Source organism: Papaver somniferum, chromosome 8 (genome assembly GCF_003573695.1).
Source record: "Papaver somniferum cultivar HN1 chromosome 8, ASM357369v1, whole genome shotgun sequence".
Lineage (NCBI taxonomy): Eukaryota > Viridiplantae > Streptophyta > Magnoliopsida > Ranunculales > Papaveraceae > Papaver > Papaver somniferum.
Window position 1 is genome coordinate 65,376,736 of NC_039365.1, and position 19,134 is coordinate 65,395,869.

At 35.1% G+C, this 19,134-nt stretch overlaps 1 protein-coding gene across 1 annotated transcript; it reads right to left on the minus strand.

The window, feature by feature from the left end:
• Window positions 1–764: 764 nt before the first annotated feature.
• Window positions 765–9,063, minus strand: LOC113301401 (vacuolar fusion protein CCZ1 homolog B-like). The gene is made up of 11 exons (XM_026550183.1): window positions 8,821–9,063; window positions 8,240–8,319; window positions 7,865–8,074; window positions 6,268–6,361; window positions 5,066–5,249; window positions 4,748–4,857; window positions 4,033–4,131; window positions 3,343–3,801; window positions 2,686–2,841; window positions 1,836–2,065; window positions 765–1,381 (listed from the first exon to the last, which is right to left on the minus strand). The coding sequence occupies exons 3-11, from the start codon at window positions 8,044–8,046 to the stop codon at window positions 1,351–1,353; spliced, it is 1,545 nt and encodes a 514-aa protein (XP_026405968.1). The 5' UTR covers window positions 8,047–8,074; window positions 8,240–8,319; window positions 8,821–9,063; the 3' UTR covers window positions 765–1,350.
• Window positions 9,064–19,134: the final 10,071 nt, after the last annotated feature.

Here is a 19,134-nt window from a genome sequence, read left to right on the forward strand (position 1 = left end):
GCAGGTGTTACATGCAAACCAAAATTTATATGAAAGATAAAAAGATGAGCTAAAAGAGCATCTTCGGGATGAGTTTTGGAAGATCGGGCGAGCGCGCTCAATTTGAATTGTCATTTATATGAAAGATAAAAAGATGAGCTAAAAGAGCATCTTCGGGATGAGTTTTGGAAGATCGGGCGAGCGCGCTCAATTTGAATTGTCATTTTGAATCTCATGGTTCTTTTCCCTAAATAAAGCACTTTTAAAAAGGAACTTTATGCCACAAACAGCGATCCAAACGGACTCCTAATAAGCAAATTATAAACAAAAGGATACTTTCTTAAAATGGCAACAATGAACCCTAGAAGATCGGGCGAGCGCGCTCAATTTGAATTGTCATTTATATGAAAGATAAAAAGATGAGCTAAAAGAGCATCTTCGGGATGAGTTTTGGAAGATCAGGCGAGCGCGCTCAATTTGAATTGTCATTTTGAATCTCATGGTTCTTTTCCCTAAATAAAGCACTTTTAAAAAGGATACTTTATGCCACAAACAGCGATCCAAACGGTTAAAGATCCCGCTTCTTGATCATTGGGTCGTTTCCCATCCAAATAGACACCCATTAGGCTGTTTCACAACAGTTGGATCATTTGCCTCCAAATAGGCTTATGGTGTGCTCGTCTACATCACTGTGCTTCAAAATTTAAAACATAAAGAGTTATCCGAGACCATGAAACACACTTGAAATGGATCAAAAGCCGACAGTTTTTAAGACATGGTGCAGATTATCCTCACTGATACACAGTTTAACCTTCAATTTTTACTCTTTGTCAATCAATTGATTCAAATACAATATAATTGCAGATACAAGATACGCTTACAAGCATTAAGAATGAGCCAATTTCCTAGTACGACGATCAGCAGGAGGGTTTGAGATCTCCACAGAAAGTCGTCTCCTGATATCATTCCAACTAGGCCTTACATGTCTACAGAGAAATTAGCCTTTGTGGCCTTCATCTGGTAGTAGGTATATGGTAAGTAGTAGAGTGCACAACAGTGAATGTCTACCTTCACGATCTTACTTCTTCCCCTCGTCGTTTCTTTTAAAAGACATAAATGTTTGACTTATCAATTATATCAATTTTGATTCTACCTGCACTAACTTTCCTTTCTCTCTACTTTACTAATCCACAGCAGAACACAAGAAAGCTTTTTTACAGCTAAAATATTTCGACTTCATAAGCAAGTGTAAGGAATCAAGGGCTTACAAAGCATGTAAATCAAGAATCATTTGTTCTCTGCTCACACACGCAACTCAAATCACTAGGTTTGCCCTCTTTCCGTGCATTTGTTAGAACTTTTAGGCATGCCTCAGTCCAGAGATAGGGCTCCATCACAGTACCTGCACAGTCGGAAAGTCATATTATTTGAAACCTTAAGGCAGGCTCCTTTCAAATTACTTGAGAAATGTTTAACTACAAAAGTTAATAATTCTTATTTCCTATACTGTGGATATAAACTAACCATCTGCAGAATCACTACTTCAATAAATTTGATACCTGGATATCTAACATTAACCAGTATGAACTGCTTCACTTTTGCAACATCTTCAATAGTACCAAATTAGAGAGGGGTGGATGTGTGATAATTCCTGTCTAGTATCAAGTTTTTTATATAAAATTGTACAGCTATTTATTTGAAGTTTCTTCATGGACCAACATATACTCGCTAAGGTAAACAATCATAGTAACGTATATTTAATGTATTTTCGGTCATTGTGCACCTTAAAAATGTGAATTAAACAATCATAATAGGTAAAAAGTTTTAAAGAGTGACGAAAGCTTAAGCCTTGCTACCTGTTGCTGAACTTGTCAACAGCATCTGTAGCGTAAAGAAGTGTTTCATTGGCTTTCTCTAAGACCATGTATAACTCCTTCCCTCTTGTAACCCGTGCAATAACCCATGCATTATTTTTTGCTCTTATGCAAATTTCCAAATCATTCTCGCGACCTGGTGCATCTTGTTTTGCTCTATGTTTTTCTAGGTCAACTTTCTCTCTAAGCTTACTGAGGGCAAGTAAAGAGTCCTGAAACAAAGTGCCACAATAATTAACAATATTTTGTCAGAAAATATACAACCATCACAAGATAGTCAGTTGGACAGTCTCACTATTCCTTAACATGGAAACAGGTAACCCAAAGAGAATGAGCGTCCCTTCCAATCACTACGAATCTAGAATTCATAAAAAATCAATCAAAAACAAAGATTACTAGGTTTAGGAAATATGCAAGCAAATGCTTTCAATAAACAAGATAAGAGGAAAGACATATGAAAGTTCCAAGCCAGACTAAGACGGTTACGAATTCACAAAGAAGAGTTTCCTTTCAAAAGCAAAACCCCACAGCTAAAAATCCTTTCTCACCAAGCGAGTGAACACTTTTAACAACATACATCATTTCTAGTTTAAATTCTTTAAGGGTTGCCTCAAACATGGTTGTAAGATGATGTATAATTCATCCAAAGAACGAAGAAAAACCACATGAAGAATACTCAAGAAATGAGTAAAACTTTTCACTGACGCCTAAAAGCTGAAACATATGATTAGTCATGACTTCCAAGTTTAAACGGCACAGTACATAGTTTTTTACTTTTTTTTAATCAACTGCAAACAAATAAAGTTTAAAGTTTGAGATTTACAAATCCTACCTTCATTAAGGTTGTAACTTTTACTGGTGGAGAAGCCCTTGATATGTTTCTGTCACGGTCAAACAATAGGTAGCGATACCCAGCAACATGATACGCATTTTCACCACCCCATCCCCTTGTCAATTTCTCTTCGACTTTAATGATCTTCACTGCTGCCTGTGAGATTTAACAAGTAACGAAAACGACATACAAAAAAGGAAATCTCTTGGATGCAACAGGCTAATATTTACGCCACAAAAATAGAAGACTTCGAAAAGAAAAAAAACACCTACATCAGAAAAGAATAATCATACTATCCACCACAAACCCAAACCTGATAAATGCAGTGCAAGGACAACACTGAAATGATATAAATAAGAAAGCCACCGTGTAAAACGTTTTATGGCAATGGTTTAATTACTGAATCAGAAGGAATCTAATAGCCAAAAAAACCACAACAATGATTGTGTTTTCCAGGAGTCATCCTTGGACTTGTTCGAGGAATATGATGTAGCTGACTTCTTCGACAGATGGGACTCCGCACCAAGATCTTAATTTATGTTATAATTTGCAGCATTATTTGCTTTACACTGTTTAATCGGTCTTAACCTTTCTACAAAAGGAGGTCCAATAAAAAAATACTTAAGCAGTAATTCAAGATAGGGATAAGATACTCACATTTTCAAGAATTTGCTGCCTTACAATCGATAACCCTTGGTCTCCATTCATCATAGAGCTATATGGAATTAGTAGGATTACCGTAAGATTCTTATGCTGATAGATACAAAGGTACATCCTCTCTTCCATCTGCTGCAGCCACACATTTGCAGTGGCAGGACTCACTTGACCCATTTCTGTACCCCAAATGTCGGCCACTAGGAAGCCATCCTTCCCTTTAAACCATTTGCCCCTTTGTAATGGCCTTGGAACGTGGTATCTCTGACCATTTCCCACAGGGGAAGTATCACGGGAGCCATAAATATCTTCCGCAGGATAGCTGAAATTTCCTAAAATAGATCCTGTAACATGTGAAGCAGTGTTTGACTTGCGCAGATAAGACCAAGAATTTGTTCCAGCATTTAAAACGCGTGGGGTCAACCTCAGAACAGCATATGTAAATAGATTTAGTGTGTCATCCTGCAATAAATTAGGAACATAATCATAAGCACCCCTGGAAAACCTTACATACAGATATTTATATATATTGTAGATATAAAGGCATGTAAATAACTCTTGATGTATCTCTCTTTTTATCATGCTTCTCAGATGCAGCTTATTTTACCTACTTAATTCAGATGAATAAAAAGGCATTGAATAAGAAGAGACACATCAAGATGAACAGGCATTTAGGGCTAGATCCAACCGTACAGGAGAGAGAGTTGTGGACACTAGTAAGTCCTGAAACATTATAAGTGAATTGCATGAGCTGCTCCCTGGACATGAAGATTCCAGCACTTTAACTAGTGACTGCAAGAACATGTAGTAGTTTAGTACATAGAACAGTTATTCTTATTTTAGGTAGAAACTTAAATTTGTGCCTCCAGACTGTTACTTCTGCCTAAAGAACATAGCGCATTAATAAATAAGGATATCAACGTCTTGTTAGACTTCTACAATTGTGCCCAAATGCATAACATTCAAGCCTTCTTTGCATTTGAAAAACGTACATTAAATCATACATTAACAAAGAAAAGGATATAAATTGAGAAACCAAAAGAGTTATTGAAAACTCTATTGATAGACAAATAGATTATGTTGGCTACAATGAATGGAAACTAGTAAACGGTCCCTTATGCCAAAACCAGATTTTCACCGTATTTTTCAATATCTATTTATTTGCTTACAGTCGAATATGAAATGCAGCTGGTCTTATCTAAAGAACGAACATTGCATTAGGTATACGAACTTTTCATAACAAACTAATGTAGCAGGAAACAAATTAATGGAAGTTAAAATTGAAACTGAACACATAAATCCAGTTCAAGATAGGAGGCTACTCAAGGCCGCAAACCAGAAGTCATAAAATTTTAAGACACTGCAATGGTGTATGCTGTAAAACAGCTGAACCATGGATGAAGCTGACCTCAACGTCAATGGCAGCATCCCTTCCTACAGTCAGCATCTGAACAGTTCCACGCTCCTTTAAACAATCACGGAAGAATGGTAGTTGGAGTTTCTTCCCAGAAAAAAAATCTGCTTGAGAGAAAAAATATTTTAACAATAACATTGGAGTCTCACAAACTTCAGCAGTGGCTTAGTCTAAAACTACAACCCAGCGAATGTTTTTACATTTGTTAACAACCCTAGCTACAGATCAACTAGAGAAAAGAATGATGAGTAGACAAACTTCTTAAGGGTCACTGCAGCTGGAATGTACTTAAATAATGGATTGACATCTTACCTGTTAAATAATCCGTAATAAAAAAATATAGATGACTACGGACAAGCCCACCACTAGGTTCTTTTTCAAGTAATGATCTAACAGATCCATGAAACATCACGAAAAGAGAATGTACTTCCTTAAGAACTCTTTGCAATGCATCAATCCGCCAAATCGCTTCTGCCTCCTTATTTTTTTCTACTACCTACAATTTAAGTAAAGCATCTGTTACCAACTCTTCAAGTGCATCAATCAGTTGAATTTCTTCACCTCCTTATTTTTACTACTACCCACTTAAAGTGCATCATCTGTTAAAACCGTCAGAATTTCATTATTAACAAGAGCTAATAAGTTCTGGATTTTTTTTTTGGTGTGTCGTCAAAAAGAGCTTTCGATGCCTCGTCCAGTGTTTGCACATTAGCTTCAGTCCAGACTAGTCATTAACTTGACTCTGACAATGGCCTAGGACCGTCAATTCCTTACTTAAAAATTGCTTAAGCTGTGAAACGTCAAATAACACATAAGTGGTTAGCAAGACTTAGAGTGAGATATGCACAATCAGGTACTGTTAGTACCCACCTAGAAGCCTCCTAATGAATGCACTCCTCCTTACTTAGAAGTTAACCCATTGTAAGGCACACTTTATATGATAATATATACCTAGTTCAGCTGCTAGGAAAAGCAACTGTACCCTTCAGTTTTCAAATCTTTTTACAAGTTTAAAGATGATTATCTGAAGAATCAATGAATACAACAGAAAGATAAAAATACTATCCTAAAATCATGAGCAACATAATTCCCGCCTCCCACATACAGAATCCTAAAAATAAAGTTCTTAAACCAAATCATCGTGATCCAAAATTTATATTTTAATTTAGACAACTCTTTAAATGAAGTTATTCATACCAGTTAGACGTGGAAATGTCTTACATTTTAGACACTTCATACTGTTATCATGAACTCCCGATAATCTATGAGAAGGCAAGCAACCTTGTATTTGCAACACAATGATGAAAGCAGGACTCATGAATTAATGCCTTGGCCCTTGACTATGTAAGTTAAGTCCCATTATTTATTTCATTATTAAGACTTGGGATTCATAACAGGGGCAGAACACATTTCTTCTGGAGACTTGCAGTAGCACTTACATGCAGCAACACACATTACAGACCTCAGTGATTACTACAAAATTACTAGGAAAACTACAACAAATAAGCACGTACCATCACCATCCAGATATCTGCCTCTGCTTCGTGGAAAACATGGGAATGCCTCTCTGCTTCTATGACCTCACAAGCAGCTTCTGGGGAAAAAATTCTACAAAAAGGGAGGAAACGGGAAAAGGAATAAAGATGATTATTTTATCAATGTAATGAATAACAGTATTGGTATAACTTGAAAATAATGGCAAAACCGATAATCGAAGCAGAAAATAATTACTAATTGAACGAAACATTATACCACAAACAAAAATTCCGATGCAGGAGCATAATTAGTCAAACTGTTTTTTTTCAAATTTGAGTTATTTGGCCGCTAATACGTATGGGACTTTCTTATAGATTAAGTGCTAGAATTTAAAGTATCTTTATTTGAATTCTTAGACAGGAAATTCTTATATAAATAGGTTTATGAAATTCTTTGTAGGCAGTTTTTATTATTATCATATTTCCATTTTCAGTTGAGTTTATGATAAGAACTTTTCGTTATCTACATTCTGTGTGAATCAACACTATTGCTGCGCCATAATATTCTCTATAATCATAAGAGTTGCAACCTTTCAGTTCCAAACTAATCAAAAAGAAAAGGGTAAGACAAAGACTTGCCTAGAATGTATCACTGGATTGTGTCCCTAATGTCTAAACGCCAACTATCATGCTACTAGCATCATGCAAGATATATGCATGGATTGTCAAGCAGTTTGTTGAGGTTATCCTTTCAAATTATGTAATGCTGATACTGTAATATTTCCACGTGTTTCCATGTAGGACACCAGTATAGAGCGTCAAACAAGATGTTAAAAAGAAGTGTAAATTTTTATTTGGTATAACGCGAATATATTTTTGGTCATACTTATACCTGCAGGAATAATACTGTATAGGTTACACACAAGACAATTGTTTCAGAAGAAAAAATACGTGCAAATGATAGTGAGCAAGTACCTAATATCCACTAAAAACTTCGAAAATGCTAGATACCCCACAAAAGTTTTCCCCACGACGAGTCTTTAGCCAAGACCCACCATGGGGCCTAAAAGGGTTCACCGTATCCAGATGAAGGCCTTAGATTGGGTGCCATGTCGTCATGGGGGATGATTGTGGGGGGTATGTAGCAGCTTCGATGAATTTTACCACTGAGACTGAAATTTTCAGAAGTGTCAGACAGGACAAGAGTGCCCCTGTGACTGTGTTAAATGTGCTGATTTGGCAGATCCAGAATTGCGAAGTGTCCGAGTTAGTTTGTATATAGCTTTCAAACCCATCTGTAACCCTCATCTGAATCTCATTCAACAACCCAGTGCATATTAATTAAGATTAGTAAGGACCGCAATTATAGTATGCCCAAAAGATACTCTAATTCTGTTCATCGAGTGTAACATCTGTAAGGAATTGTCCGTTTTTCTTGACTCACCATGAAGGTATGCGAGTATCAAGACCAATAACATATCGAGATTATCTAAGTTGTTGGTACATCTATAAAAAATAGTTTAAGGGGGAGCACACGTTTTCCCGAAAGTAAACGAAAGGACGCTTCAAGACACTCTTGTTCTTATCAATAGTTGCACACAATATGTAATCAGAACGGAAATGTAACTTTGCTTACCTTGTAAATGTAATAAGTCCTTCGCTGAGCCCTATAACAGAAAGTTGTGTCGTAAACGGGCAATCAGTAGGATAGAAGAATAAAATCTTGTCAAGCTCCTGCCCTTCATGTTGTCCCCTTTTCAAATCAAAAATGCAAAACCGAACACCCTCACTGACAGGCATTGTGGATGACAACCCCATATAAAATCCTCTGTAATCACACCTTAAACTGCAAGTTAATATTAAAAACAGTATTAGCTAAGACACAATTTCGAATGTAATTACTAGCCATAGTTCCTCTGAAGAGATAAGTATCTTCAATTAATCAATAATGGATCGTAGTATTTGGGTTCAATGTAAATTGCCAGTAGAAGCAAGGAAACTATCATCATACCTGCTAGTCAGTAACTGCACATCTCATCCATCCTAATCGGCCATCACAGGAGGCCCTTTTGTGGTGATGAAAAGTGATTCCTGCTAGTCACAAAAAAGTGTCCGCTGAGCAAAATGTAAGTAACTACAACTTCACCCCAATTTCACTACAATATCTTCCAATTCAAATTTTCGATTGGAATCAGGTCAAAACTTATGTACAAGACACCCAGAGTTGCTGCAGTGTTGCTAATACCAGTATTGCCCTAACTATGTACAAAAACCAGCAGGTGAGTCCAAATTGAATGTTCTAATGTTAATCAAATATTCTAACTTCTAAGAGGGGAATTCCACAAAACTCGATCATCACTTTTCATGCCAAATTACCTCCACAATAGGAGAACACAATGATCATATTCCTTAAACTATCTAACCTACAAATGCCCGAATTTAATCCTCAGTATTGAGTCTATGCTATAAAAAAATCAAGTTTGTTCGAGGAATTAATTAAAACCCAAATTGGAATGACATTTTCCCTTAAACAATGAAATCAATCATAAAGATCAAAAATTGGAGAAGCAAGTTGAATTAGTTTTCACATACCCAGATTGAAAATTTGTTCCAAAAGAGGATGATGAAGCTCTTCCTAGTGTACTCGTGAATTGCAGATTGTGGTTGTTTTTTATGAACCCTGCCTAGGGTTTTGCTTTTGCATGTAGAATGTAGAGAGAGAAGAGAAATGTTGACGGGTTGTTGAATGAATCAGAGACAATAGTAGGCGCAGCGAAATTTCTTGTGTGTTTTTGCTGTCTCCTCGTTCAGCAAATTTTGCCTGTTTGTTTCTGACAGTTGCCTTCCAAAAAAAAAATTGCGACGGATGGAGCACTTTTTTTGTTTTTTCAGGCCTAGTCGTACGGTTGCTAATCTAACTGCTAGATTAGCAGTCCATGTCAACTAGAACTACCTCCTAAGTCCTATGGGAGTGCTAATCTAGCAGCTAGATTAGCAGTCCATATTAGCCCAGCGTTGTTTGGTTCAACGCTTTAAATCTCGGTCGTCAAATTAAAAAATAAATCGCCCGGCGCTGAACCATTCAGTGAAAAGGTAGCTTTTTTAGTTCAGCGCTTCAATCTCGCTTCTAGTTCAACTGCGAGCACATACTAGGAGAGAGAACTAGTGGTAACAAATAGACTACACTTTCTTTTTGAACTGCAACACTTTTCTGCTAATCTAGCAGCTCAATCTAGTCCATAAAACTTAGTCGAGGCTGAGGCCAAGATTACATCTGCAGAACCATCCAATATCGGGATGTTTAAATATCCGATATTTGATTTATCTAGTTGAAATTTAAATTCAATACAAGAAGGGGGAGTCTCATCCCAATCAATAATGTTATGAAAATGTCTTGTTTCCTTCGCTAGGATATCTGCTACAACATTTCTTGTTCTACGAACAAAATAAAAACCTAAAAATTAAGTTGGTACAATCATAAGTTCTTTTAACTGCTTCCTCCAAATAGCTTTGCTGATCCAAGAGATGTCAATAGTGGAACCATTCAAACTTTTGATTAGAGCTTCACTGTCACTTTCGATGCTGAAATTTGCTAGTTGCTTCTCCTCTGCCCAGGTAGTTGCTTGTAGAAGTCCTACAAATTCTGCCTCTTGTGGATCTGAGCAGTCTGAGGGTCCTACTCTTCCTCCTTCGAAAACTCCTGCATCACCTCTCAAAATTAAAGCAAAACTAAAGGGAAAGTTTTCTGAAATCCAAGAAGCAATAACATTTATCTTTTTTGTATCTTTAATAGGAGGAGCCCATGGGGTATTATTGTTTTTGTTCTTCTTTTTCTTCAACCTACTTAAAGGGTTCTCCTCTTTTTTTTCATAAATCTAAGTGCCTCTGAATTTCTTTAGCTAGTTGCTGGGGTGTTTGATTCTTCTCTTGAAAAGTTTTATTACATCTTGTTTTCCATATGAACCACATTTTTGTAGCCATTATTTTTAAAGAAATCATTGAATTGGGGGATTATAACCAATCTTTACAGATATCTATTATTTTCATAGGACCATTGAATTTTATGTGAACAGGATTTGGTGCTAACTCCCAAACTTCTTTTGCAAAAGGACAATGAAGCAGTAAGTCTCAATTGTCTCTTCCTTCTTCCTACAGAAGTTACAATTAGGGTTGATGTCTTTCATTATGCCTGATAATTTAGAGTTAGTTGACAAAGCATTATGTAAACATTTCCAAAGAAAGAGTTTGATTCTAGGTGAAGCTCCTAAGTTCCAAATGGATTTCCAGAAATTGTCATCTAGATTTAGGTTGGAAGAATTTAAATTCTTTTCACAAAATTTATTGTACATTGAAAGAGATTGATCTTACAAAAAAATTCAGCTATATTATCAGGGAAACAAGAGAAAATCAGGTCTTTGTTCCAGTTGTTTGTGGATATGTCTATTATCAGCAACCAGATACAAGGAAGCATTAGATGTGGATTTAAGATAGAGAAGGTTTGTTTTGAAGCCTAATATCCAGTTGTCTTCCCATATGTTTATATTAATACCATCCCCTACTTCCCAGATATTGTTTTGAGCTATTAGAGATATACCTGTGCAGATACATTTGCAAGTCCATGAGCATCTGTCTAGTGGTTTTGCTCTTAGGAGAATTATTTCTAATTAAAGTTTTAACACCAAGAGCCTTAGCCCAAAGGGCATTTGGTTCTTTCAATAATCTCCATGCTACTTTAGCAACTAGAACTAGGTTGAATCTTTGTGCATCCTTAAATCCTAATCCTCCCTTGTACATAGGTTTACACATACTTGGCCAAGCTATTGGGTAAAAACCTTTAACATTTGGTTCCACACTCCACCAAAAATCTCTCTGTATGGCATTTATTTTGTTAGATATATTCATTGGTAGTATAAAACATATCATCTTATAGGAGGCCATACTAGCTAAAACATATTTGTTAAAAAACCATTTTACTGGTTCGGGGTAATACCTTGCTTTTTTAACCTTGAGATTTATGTTTCATCTTTTCTAGGATAAATTCAAAAGTTTTAATCTTAAAATTATCTATGAACAGAGGTGCACCTAGATAAGAGTCCATTAAGTTGATTTGTTTGATTTTTAATAATTTGGATATCATTCTATGGTTCTCGGGATGGACTTTCTTACTAAAGAAAACTCATGATTTATCAAAATTTATCAGTTGACCTGAAGCCTGGCTGAAAAGATTGATAGTGTTCAGAAGATTTTTTGTATTTTATTAAATCAGCCTTGACAAAATGAAGACAATCATCAACGAAAAGAAGATGAGAGATATGAGAATTTTTTGGAGTTATTTTGACTCCATGAAGGATTTTCTTTATCTTCTTGGACTAGCAAAAGTCTTGAGAATATTTCCATACAAATGTTAAAGAGATATGGAGATAGGGTTCCTTGTCTTATACCCTTGGTAGGTTTGAAGAATTCTCCTGGTGAACCATTCAGCAAGACAACTATTGAGGAAGTTGAGATACATTGTTCAATGAGAGCACAAACCTCTGGTCTGAAACCAAAGCTTTTTAGAGTTTTAAATAGATTTTTACAATTGACTCTGTCAACGGCTTTAAACATGTCAATTTTAACTCCTAAGCCACTAGTTTTAGCTTTTTTCTTCTTAAAATAATGAATAATTTGTTAGGCTATTATAATATTATCATAGATTTGTCTAGAAGAGAGTAAAACATATTGATAATGAGAGATAATCTTTTCAAGTGAGGGTTTCATTATGTTAGCTAAAAAAATTGTTATGACCTTGTATATAGTGTTATATAGACCAATGTGTTTAAGTTTTCCAAGATCTTTGGGATGTTTTACTTTTGGGATGAGAAAAAGATGGGTTTTATTAAGTTTAGGGTTCAATTTCCTAGTTCGGAAAAAATCTTGTATTGTTAGAACTACTTGGTTGCCAACAGTTTACCAATTATTTTAAAGAAACTAACTGAGAAGCCATAAGGACCAAGAGACTTATTAGGTTTCATGTCATTAATGACAGCAAAAATTTCCTCTTCTTAGGGGATAGACGGGATGGAAAGGTACTCACAATTAGAGATACAGGAAGGTATATTTTCCAGAATTCTGTCATGTAAAGAGTGATCACATAGTTTCTTATGTGAAAAGATTTTGAAAATAGCCAATGAGAATCTTTCCTATTTCGGTTTTGTTATCAGCGACTGTGTTTTGCTTATTGGTTATGAACTTAATGTTATTTTATTTCCTGCTTCTCAAAGCAATAGTGTGGAAGCATTTAGTGTTTTGTTCTCCTAAGTTAATGATATTGTCTCTAGATTCTTTCTTAGTTATTGATTTTTGAGTGTCATAAAGAGATTCTAATTGATCCAGTTTTTGTTTCAGCAAGTTTTCAGAAAATTCAGAAATTCCCCTTTGTTGAATCCTATCAATTTCTTTAATAACTTTAGCTATTTTTTTATTTGGTTGGCCAAAAACATTTTTCTTCCAATCTACAAGATTTATTCCTAGGGTTTTAAGGTTCTATACCAGAGCACTGGATGGGTTTCCTTCATCCAATTGTTTCCAGGTTCTTTGGATCATTTGTGTGCAAGAATCATTCCTCGTATAAGGTAAGTCCAAAGTAAGAAAGATGGGGAAATGATCTCAACATATGGCTTCTAGATGTGATAAGAATTAATGACAGCTCTATCAAGCCTTTCCTAAATATTCTTTATGTCTTTCCTTTGGTTATTCCAAGTGTAATCATATCCTGAGTATCCTGGTCATACATGTCAGCATTTTCAAGGATATTATGGTATTATTCACTTTCGGCCCTCCTAAATGGCAAACCCCCTAGTTTTTCAGATTGCTCAAAAATCATATTAAAGTATGCTATGACTATATGATGGTTCTCATGCTCTCTCCCTCCAAATGTAAGGATTAAGAAGGGAGTTTGGATATATTCTAGAAACAATTATTTTATCCGATTATCGTGGTGTTTTTATTTGTCTATGTTTGTAATTGTGTAGCTCCAATAACCACAATTGTAATTAAATTAGCGCTTTCATTTTCTTGGTAAACAAACTTTTATTTATTAATTAAGGAAAGATTACAGTGAGGATTAAAGGTATCAATCCGAGACTAACATTTTTCAAAAAAATATAAGTTTCTTTATATTGACGTAGATTCAATAACACAAAACTTGAGATCCTTAACTCTAGCTTCCTTTGCTTACTTTTCTTCTAAACCTAGACTGTTTCTACTTTTAAACTATAACTTAAAGGATACAATTGAAACATATATTAACAATTTTTGATGTTCAGTTGATCCCTTCATGCTTGAGTATCAGGAATTTGAGAACCATTAACAGTATTCATTAAATTTTGACAATCATCGATGATGCAACAATTTTTTAGATTCAGTTGCTTTGCCTAACTTAGAGCCTCCAGAAAATATTTAACTTCAGCATCCAAGGGAATATAAGCCCATCCACACCTTGCTTTGCAGTTTCTCCGTTGACATGTTGCATTCTAACAATGATTACATATCCCATTTTGAAGTCAAGTTCTATGAATGATGCGTCAAAATATATAAGCCACACAAAAGAGTTTTTTCATTCTTGTCAGAATAGTTCTTTTCCTTTATATGTCTAGGTCTAGCAATAGTTGAATCTAAAAACTTGAATTTAATTATGTCAACAAGCTTATTTGGGTCAGTCATGATTCCATTGAAGATAACAACATTTTTGTATTTCCAAATTAACCAGATAATAAAGAAGATTCGATCATGGTTTAAAACATTATTATCCATCTTTTTTGGGGTAAAAACGTTTACTAGGAGAAAGGTAAAATAGTGGAGTATGCAGATGCTAGCAAGATAAAATCGTCTAAACCCTAAAACAGATGCACTATATGGAAGTACTTTGAGTTCGAGGGACCAATCTGTACGATCTGGCCTAAACCAAGAAATGGTCGTTCCAGTCTCGATCCGGTCACAATATGAGGAAAAGGTTCGATCTGTAGGGAGGGAAGCTGAGAAGGTGTTGAGATCAATAAAATTGGTTGTCAGTGATGGGATGTATTTTATTGTTATAAAGATGATTTCTCTGTGTTAGTGAGATAAAACTTATGTATGGTGTTTCTGGGATATGGATGTCATATTATTATGATAGGTTGAAGAACCTATTTATAGAGATGGTAGTTAAAGCATTGATCTCTCGTAAGTGGTGGTAGTTGCAGAGAAGTGGAAGAGTAGGAAAGTGGAAATCGTGGTGAAACCAGTTCCGCTTCGTTAGGGAGACTTGATGGTTGTAAGACCACAACTCCATTTACTCCTTCAACTGCCAACATGACTTACTTACTTTCTCATCGTGCGGCGCAGTAGGCCGCCAGACCAAAATCCTAGTAAATATCCCCTCATGTGACATGATTGATGTAATACCCAATATTTTTCTGTCCGGATTTAGACTTATAGTTATGACCCATTTGGTATATGATGAATATAGAAGCCCAACACATATTTATAATCAAATAGTTAGCCCATAAAATCTGTGCACCCCTCTAAAATCGGGGTGCACATTCCGACTCTCCTTATTGGAGATTTTTTTGGAATCAAAACCGCTACTGGTTTTACTTTTAACCAAAAGTCAAAAGCATTTTGAAAAACACAAGTTTCCATATATTGCTTCTCTCATCTTTTCAGTTTGTTTGATGGAATTCGTCTTCCCCATTTTATAACACCAATCAGATCAAAGATGATTTACAACTGGCATAAAAGTGGTGATTCCAAATATTATTAGACAAACTCATAATTCAATTTATGATTATCAAAGTTGTTGTTCTCCATTGATATTTCTGGGTACTGTATGTTCAACTGCTGCTTGATTAAACCTTCAAATCAACATTGTGATGTTTTTTCCCAATTGCTTTCTATCCCTGAACTTGATCTTAATTGTATGGATTACATGGAAATGACACTATGATACAATTGACTCTATCATCAGAGATCACAAGGCACCGCAAATTCCCACGCAATTAATTGGGGTCGATAAGTTTTTCTTTTCTTGGTTATATAGTTCAAAATAGATATGTACACAGTGTGCTGAAGAGACCATTAAAATCATTCCTTAACATCTGGGAAGAAAATTGTTTCATGACAATATCGTGATTAAGTTTGCATAGTGGTTAAATGGACATACAAACAAAAGATTATTCTTTCATATAGGAACAATCACGTGTAAACAAAAATTTGAAGTTACAAAATTTCTTTACAAAGAATAAAAAATATGAGTAATATTCGAACAGAAAGAAAAATATCGAGAGAGATTAACACATGATCGTACTGTTCTCTTCATCAAATACAAATTAGTTGAAGATGTCGATAAAAAAAATAGCTGAAGAGGTTAAATAGAATATTAGGAGAGAGGGCACAGAGAAATTTACCTCTTTTTTTGGAGTAAAAATAGGGTGTTGTTAATTGTTACGAAAAACTATCTAAAACATTAAGCGGTTTCCAGCGGTAAAATTCTCCAATAAGGATAGTCGGAATGTGCACCTCGATTTTAGAGGGTGCACAAATTTTCACTCAAAATCTTTGTTGTTACATTTAAAAATAATGTTAGAATTTTTATGTTTTGTTCATAGAATAACCCCAAATGTAAAAATTTCTGAGGAACCCATGTTTGATTCCTCTCTCTTTTAGAAACCCACCAATAAGATGGTATATATGTATAGCCCAAAATACAAGATGTATGGTCGAAATACAAGTTTTATATTGAATTTAGGTTTTTCATATTTTATGTGAGACTAGATTACCCTTTACAAATTAAAAAAAATATCTTAAAAAAAATAATTTAACTAAAAATTTGTTGATTTGGATTATGGTCAATGTAGGCGTTTTTTATGGGCGTTATTTCAGGGAAGTTGAATTTTAGTCTTAACGTCCCCTAATTAAGCTCCCGTCTAACTCTTTCCCTATTAAACTCTTTCAATGTTTCACTGCCTAAAAGTCTCCTTCCTCAACAGCTGTTTTTCTCCGCCTCCTTTTTCTTGTATGGATTTCTATATCCATGTTGTTCCTAAAAGTCTAATCGAGTATGTTTACAGAGAAAATTTGTTAAGATTTTCCATGTATCCATGTTGTTCCTAAATTTTGTTCCATATTTCATTATACAAATAATATAACGAATTAATGACAAACAAAGTTTTTGAAATAAGGTTAAATGATTGATTTATTTTATATAATCGAAGAAGGTACTGTATTATTTTTGCTAGTGGAAATTTGATTAGGTTTTCTGTAATCCTAGGAAGACTTTTTATTGGCAAATGTTGAATTTTTCTAATAAATACTTGGGTTGGAGATGATATTTTGGCAGACTAGCTAAAGTTGGAAACTTGGAATGGATCTGATTTAATTATTAAGAAAGGTTCATTTTTTAGTAGATAATAGGAAAAGATCAAGAGGCATAGAAAAAAGATATTTTATTCATTAGCCTTAGTGTGTTACATAGATAGTCCTTTATATACAATAGGAATAGAACCCTAGCTACTATATTGGGCTGCACATTCGTGGACTAAACCCCTACAACACCCCCCCTTGTGCGGTCCAATATAACTTCATATGCAGTACTTCACATACAGTGCTTCGGATGTAGGTCTTCAAATGTAGTTCTCTCCTTGATGACTATTGTGTCTAAGACAATTGCTTTATTAAAACTTTGACAAGGAAAAACTCAGTGGGACAAAACCTTGGTATATCTCTTCACATGTTGCCTCGTATTTTACATGCAGTTCATCACATGTAATATGATCTTCAAAGATGGTCGAGTCTAAATTAGTTGTCTCGTTAAAACTTCGACGGGCAAACCCAGAGGGACAATACCTGAACCAAAGAAAAATAGTACACATTATGTAAACTTAGAACATAATTGGATGCGTATATGTTGCCTCATTAAAACCTTGACAAGGAAACCCAGTGGGATAAAACCTTGACGAAGGGAAAAGAGTACAGCGTGACAGATGCAAGTAAAGGTGATCTTTTGCAGATGATCACTTGGCTCCGTCGAAGTTGACTAGTTGCTTCACAACTCTTAAGGAAGAAAATCCTTGTAGGAAAGACAATAGTCTTAGCTGGGAAATTACATTCCCGGTGTTTGTTGTTGTCTCATTAAAAACCTTGCCGAGTAACAAAACCCCATGGGAAAAAAGTAACCTCGGTGAAGGAAAATAGTTCAACACACCATTAGATGCTCCCCATGATGTCAGACAATTATCATTAGTCTAATGTAGTCAAAAGGAGTTTATCACACTATACCTTGGTAACTTGAAAACTTATAAGACCATGTTGTTGATTCTGGAAGTTACATTGCTTAACGGACAATCACGTTTCATTGATTCAGATATTTTCAGTAATATCAACGCGATCTTTATGTCTTCAACGTGCAACATACTTGATGTTTTAGTGTTGTTTCGCTAAAAACCTTATCGAGTAACAAAACCCTTTGGGAAAAACTATTCTCGATCGAAGGAAAATATAGTACAACACGGCTTCAATTTCGAAGTAAAATATGTCGACATCATATCCTTGGATCCTCCCCATGATGTCGGCATCTCCCCCTGATTACTTTCAGAGTTGTTCCAAACAGTTCCTTTAGTCATGTATTTTTCGAAACTGAATATTGGTAATGACTTAGAAAATAGTCTACCATATCTCCCCCTGATTACTTTCTTGGGAGAAGAGATTATTGTTCCTTCATAATCAACAACTTTTGGATTGCACTTTCATTAGCATTCCTTTTTATGTCTTTGCAGGGATAAAACAAATTTATGTCAATGGTTACTTTAAGTACATGATTACATTCACTATACCATTCCAATGACGTTGCGTTGGAGCGGAGCTATATCTAGCTAACAAGTTCCCTGGGGATGTAAAATTTAATTGAGTACATTATTATACTTAAGTACAACAATGCGTCTATTGTACTTAGATATGGGAATTTCATCTCCCAATACATATTCGTCATATTCCTTTGGACGAAATGGTTACTTACTTATATTTGAACCTCGACTAATCATGGGAGTGCTATTAGGATGCATGTCTTTGTTAAATTTCCTGACAACTTTAGACATATGCAAACTGGTGGAATAATATACCACAAGCTCAGTATTCGATCGAGCTTTCCCTAGATTTTTCATCTCAAATTCGTATTTTAAATAGCTTTTAAGGTCTCTTATTACATCAAGAGTACACATCATGTCTGTACCATCATTATAAATAACTAGAATTCCAAATCAGGAACTTTCTTATGAATACGCAAAGAAAAATAACTTACTTGTCTATCCCCCCAAAATCAAATAGCCACTTAGACGGGTATACCACATCCGCCTGATTGCTTGAATCTATAAGTGAGCGTTCTATCTAACTGTAAATGTACTATGTGGTTTAGAGTCATTTGATTTGGGCAACAAAAGGCTATCAAATACTTTTGTAAATATCTGCTATCTCTTGATTCTTTCAGAGATACGTAACAACCACATACATATGCTGCATTTCAAGTCCTTTTGAAATTACCAAGCTAACTAAGTAGCGGAACTATAACGTTCATTACAAGATAACAATTCCAGGGCTTTGTGAGAAACCTCGCGCAACAAGGCGAGTCCTTTTACTTTAAGACTTCTTTCTTCTCATTATGCTTTTTGAAAAATTAATCAAGTATGTCCAATAGGTTTTACACTTGGTTGGTTAGCACTACCACACCAAATACCTGTGTATTTGTTAAAGAACCAAGTTCTATCTGGATTGTATAGGCCAAATATGCTCTTTGTTTAAATTAAGCAACAAGGATCTTGGTTCGATCTCAACTTGCTTTATTTCCTTAAGCAAGTGTATAAGAAATTAATCATCAATATGCTCGCATGATCTTTC

What these genes read in the sequence shown, in the direction of transcription:
- LOC113301401 (XM_026550183.1), bottom strand. Translation starts at nt 8,046, where the DNA reads ATGGGGTTGTCATCCACAATGCCTGTCAGTGAGGGTGTTCGGTTTTGC. An exon ending in TGTCCACAACTCTCTCTCCT is followed by an intron (nt 3,802 to 4,032) that starts GTACGGTTGGAT and finishes AATTTATTGCAG; the next exon opens with GATGACACACTAAATCTATT. An exon ending in GTTGACAAGTTCAGCAACAG is followed by an intron (nt 1,382 to 1,835) that starts GTAGCAAGGCTT and finishes CCGACTGTGCAG; the next exon opens with GTACTGTGATGGAGCCCTAT.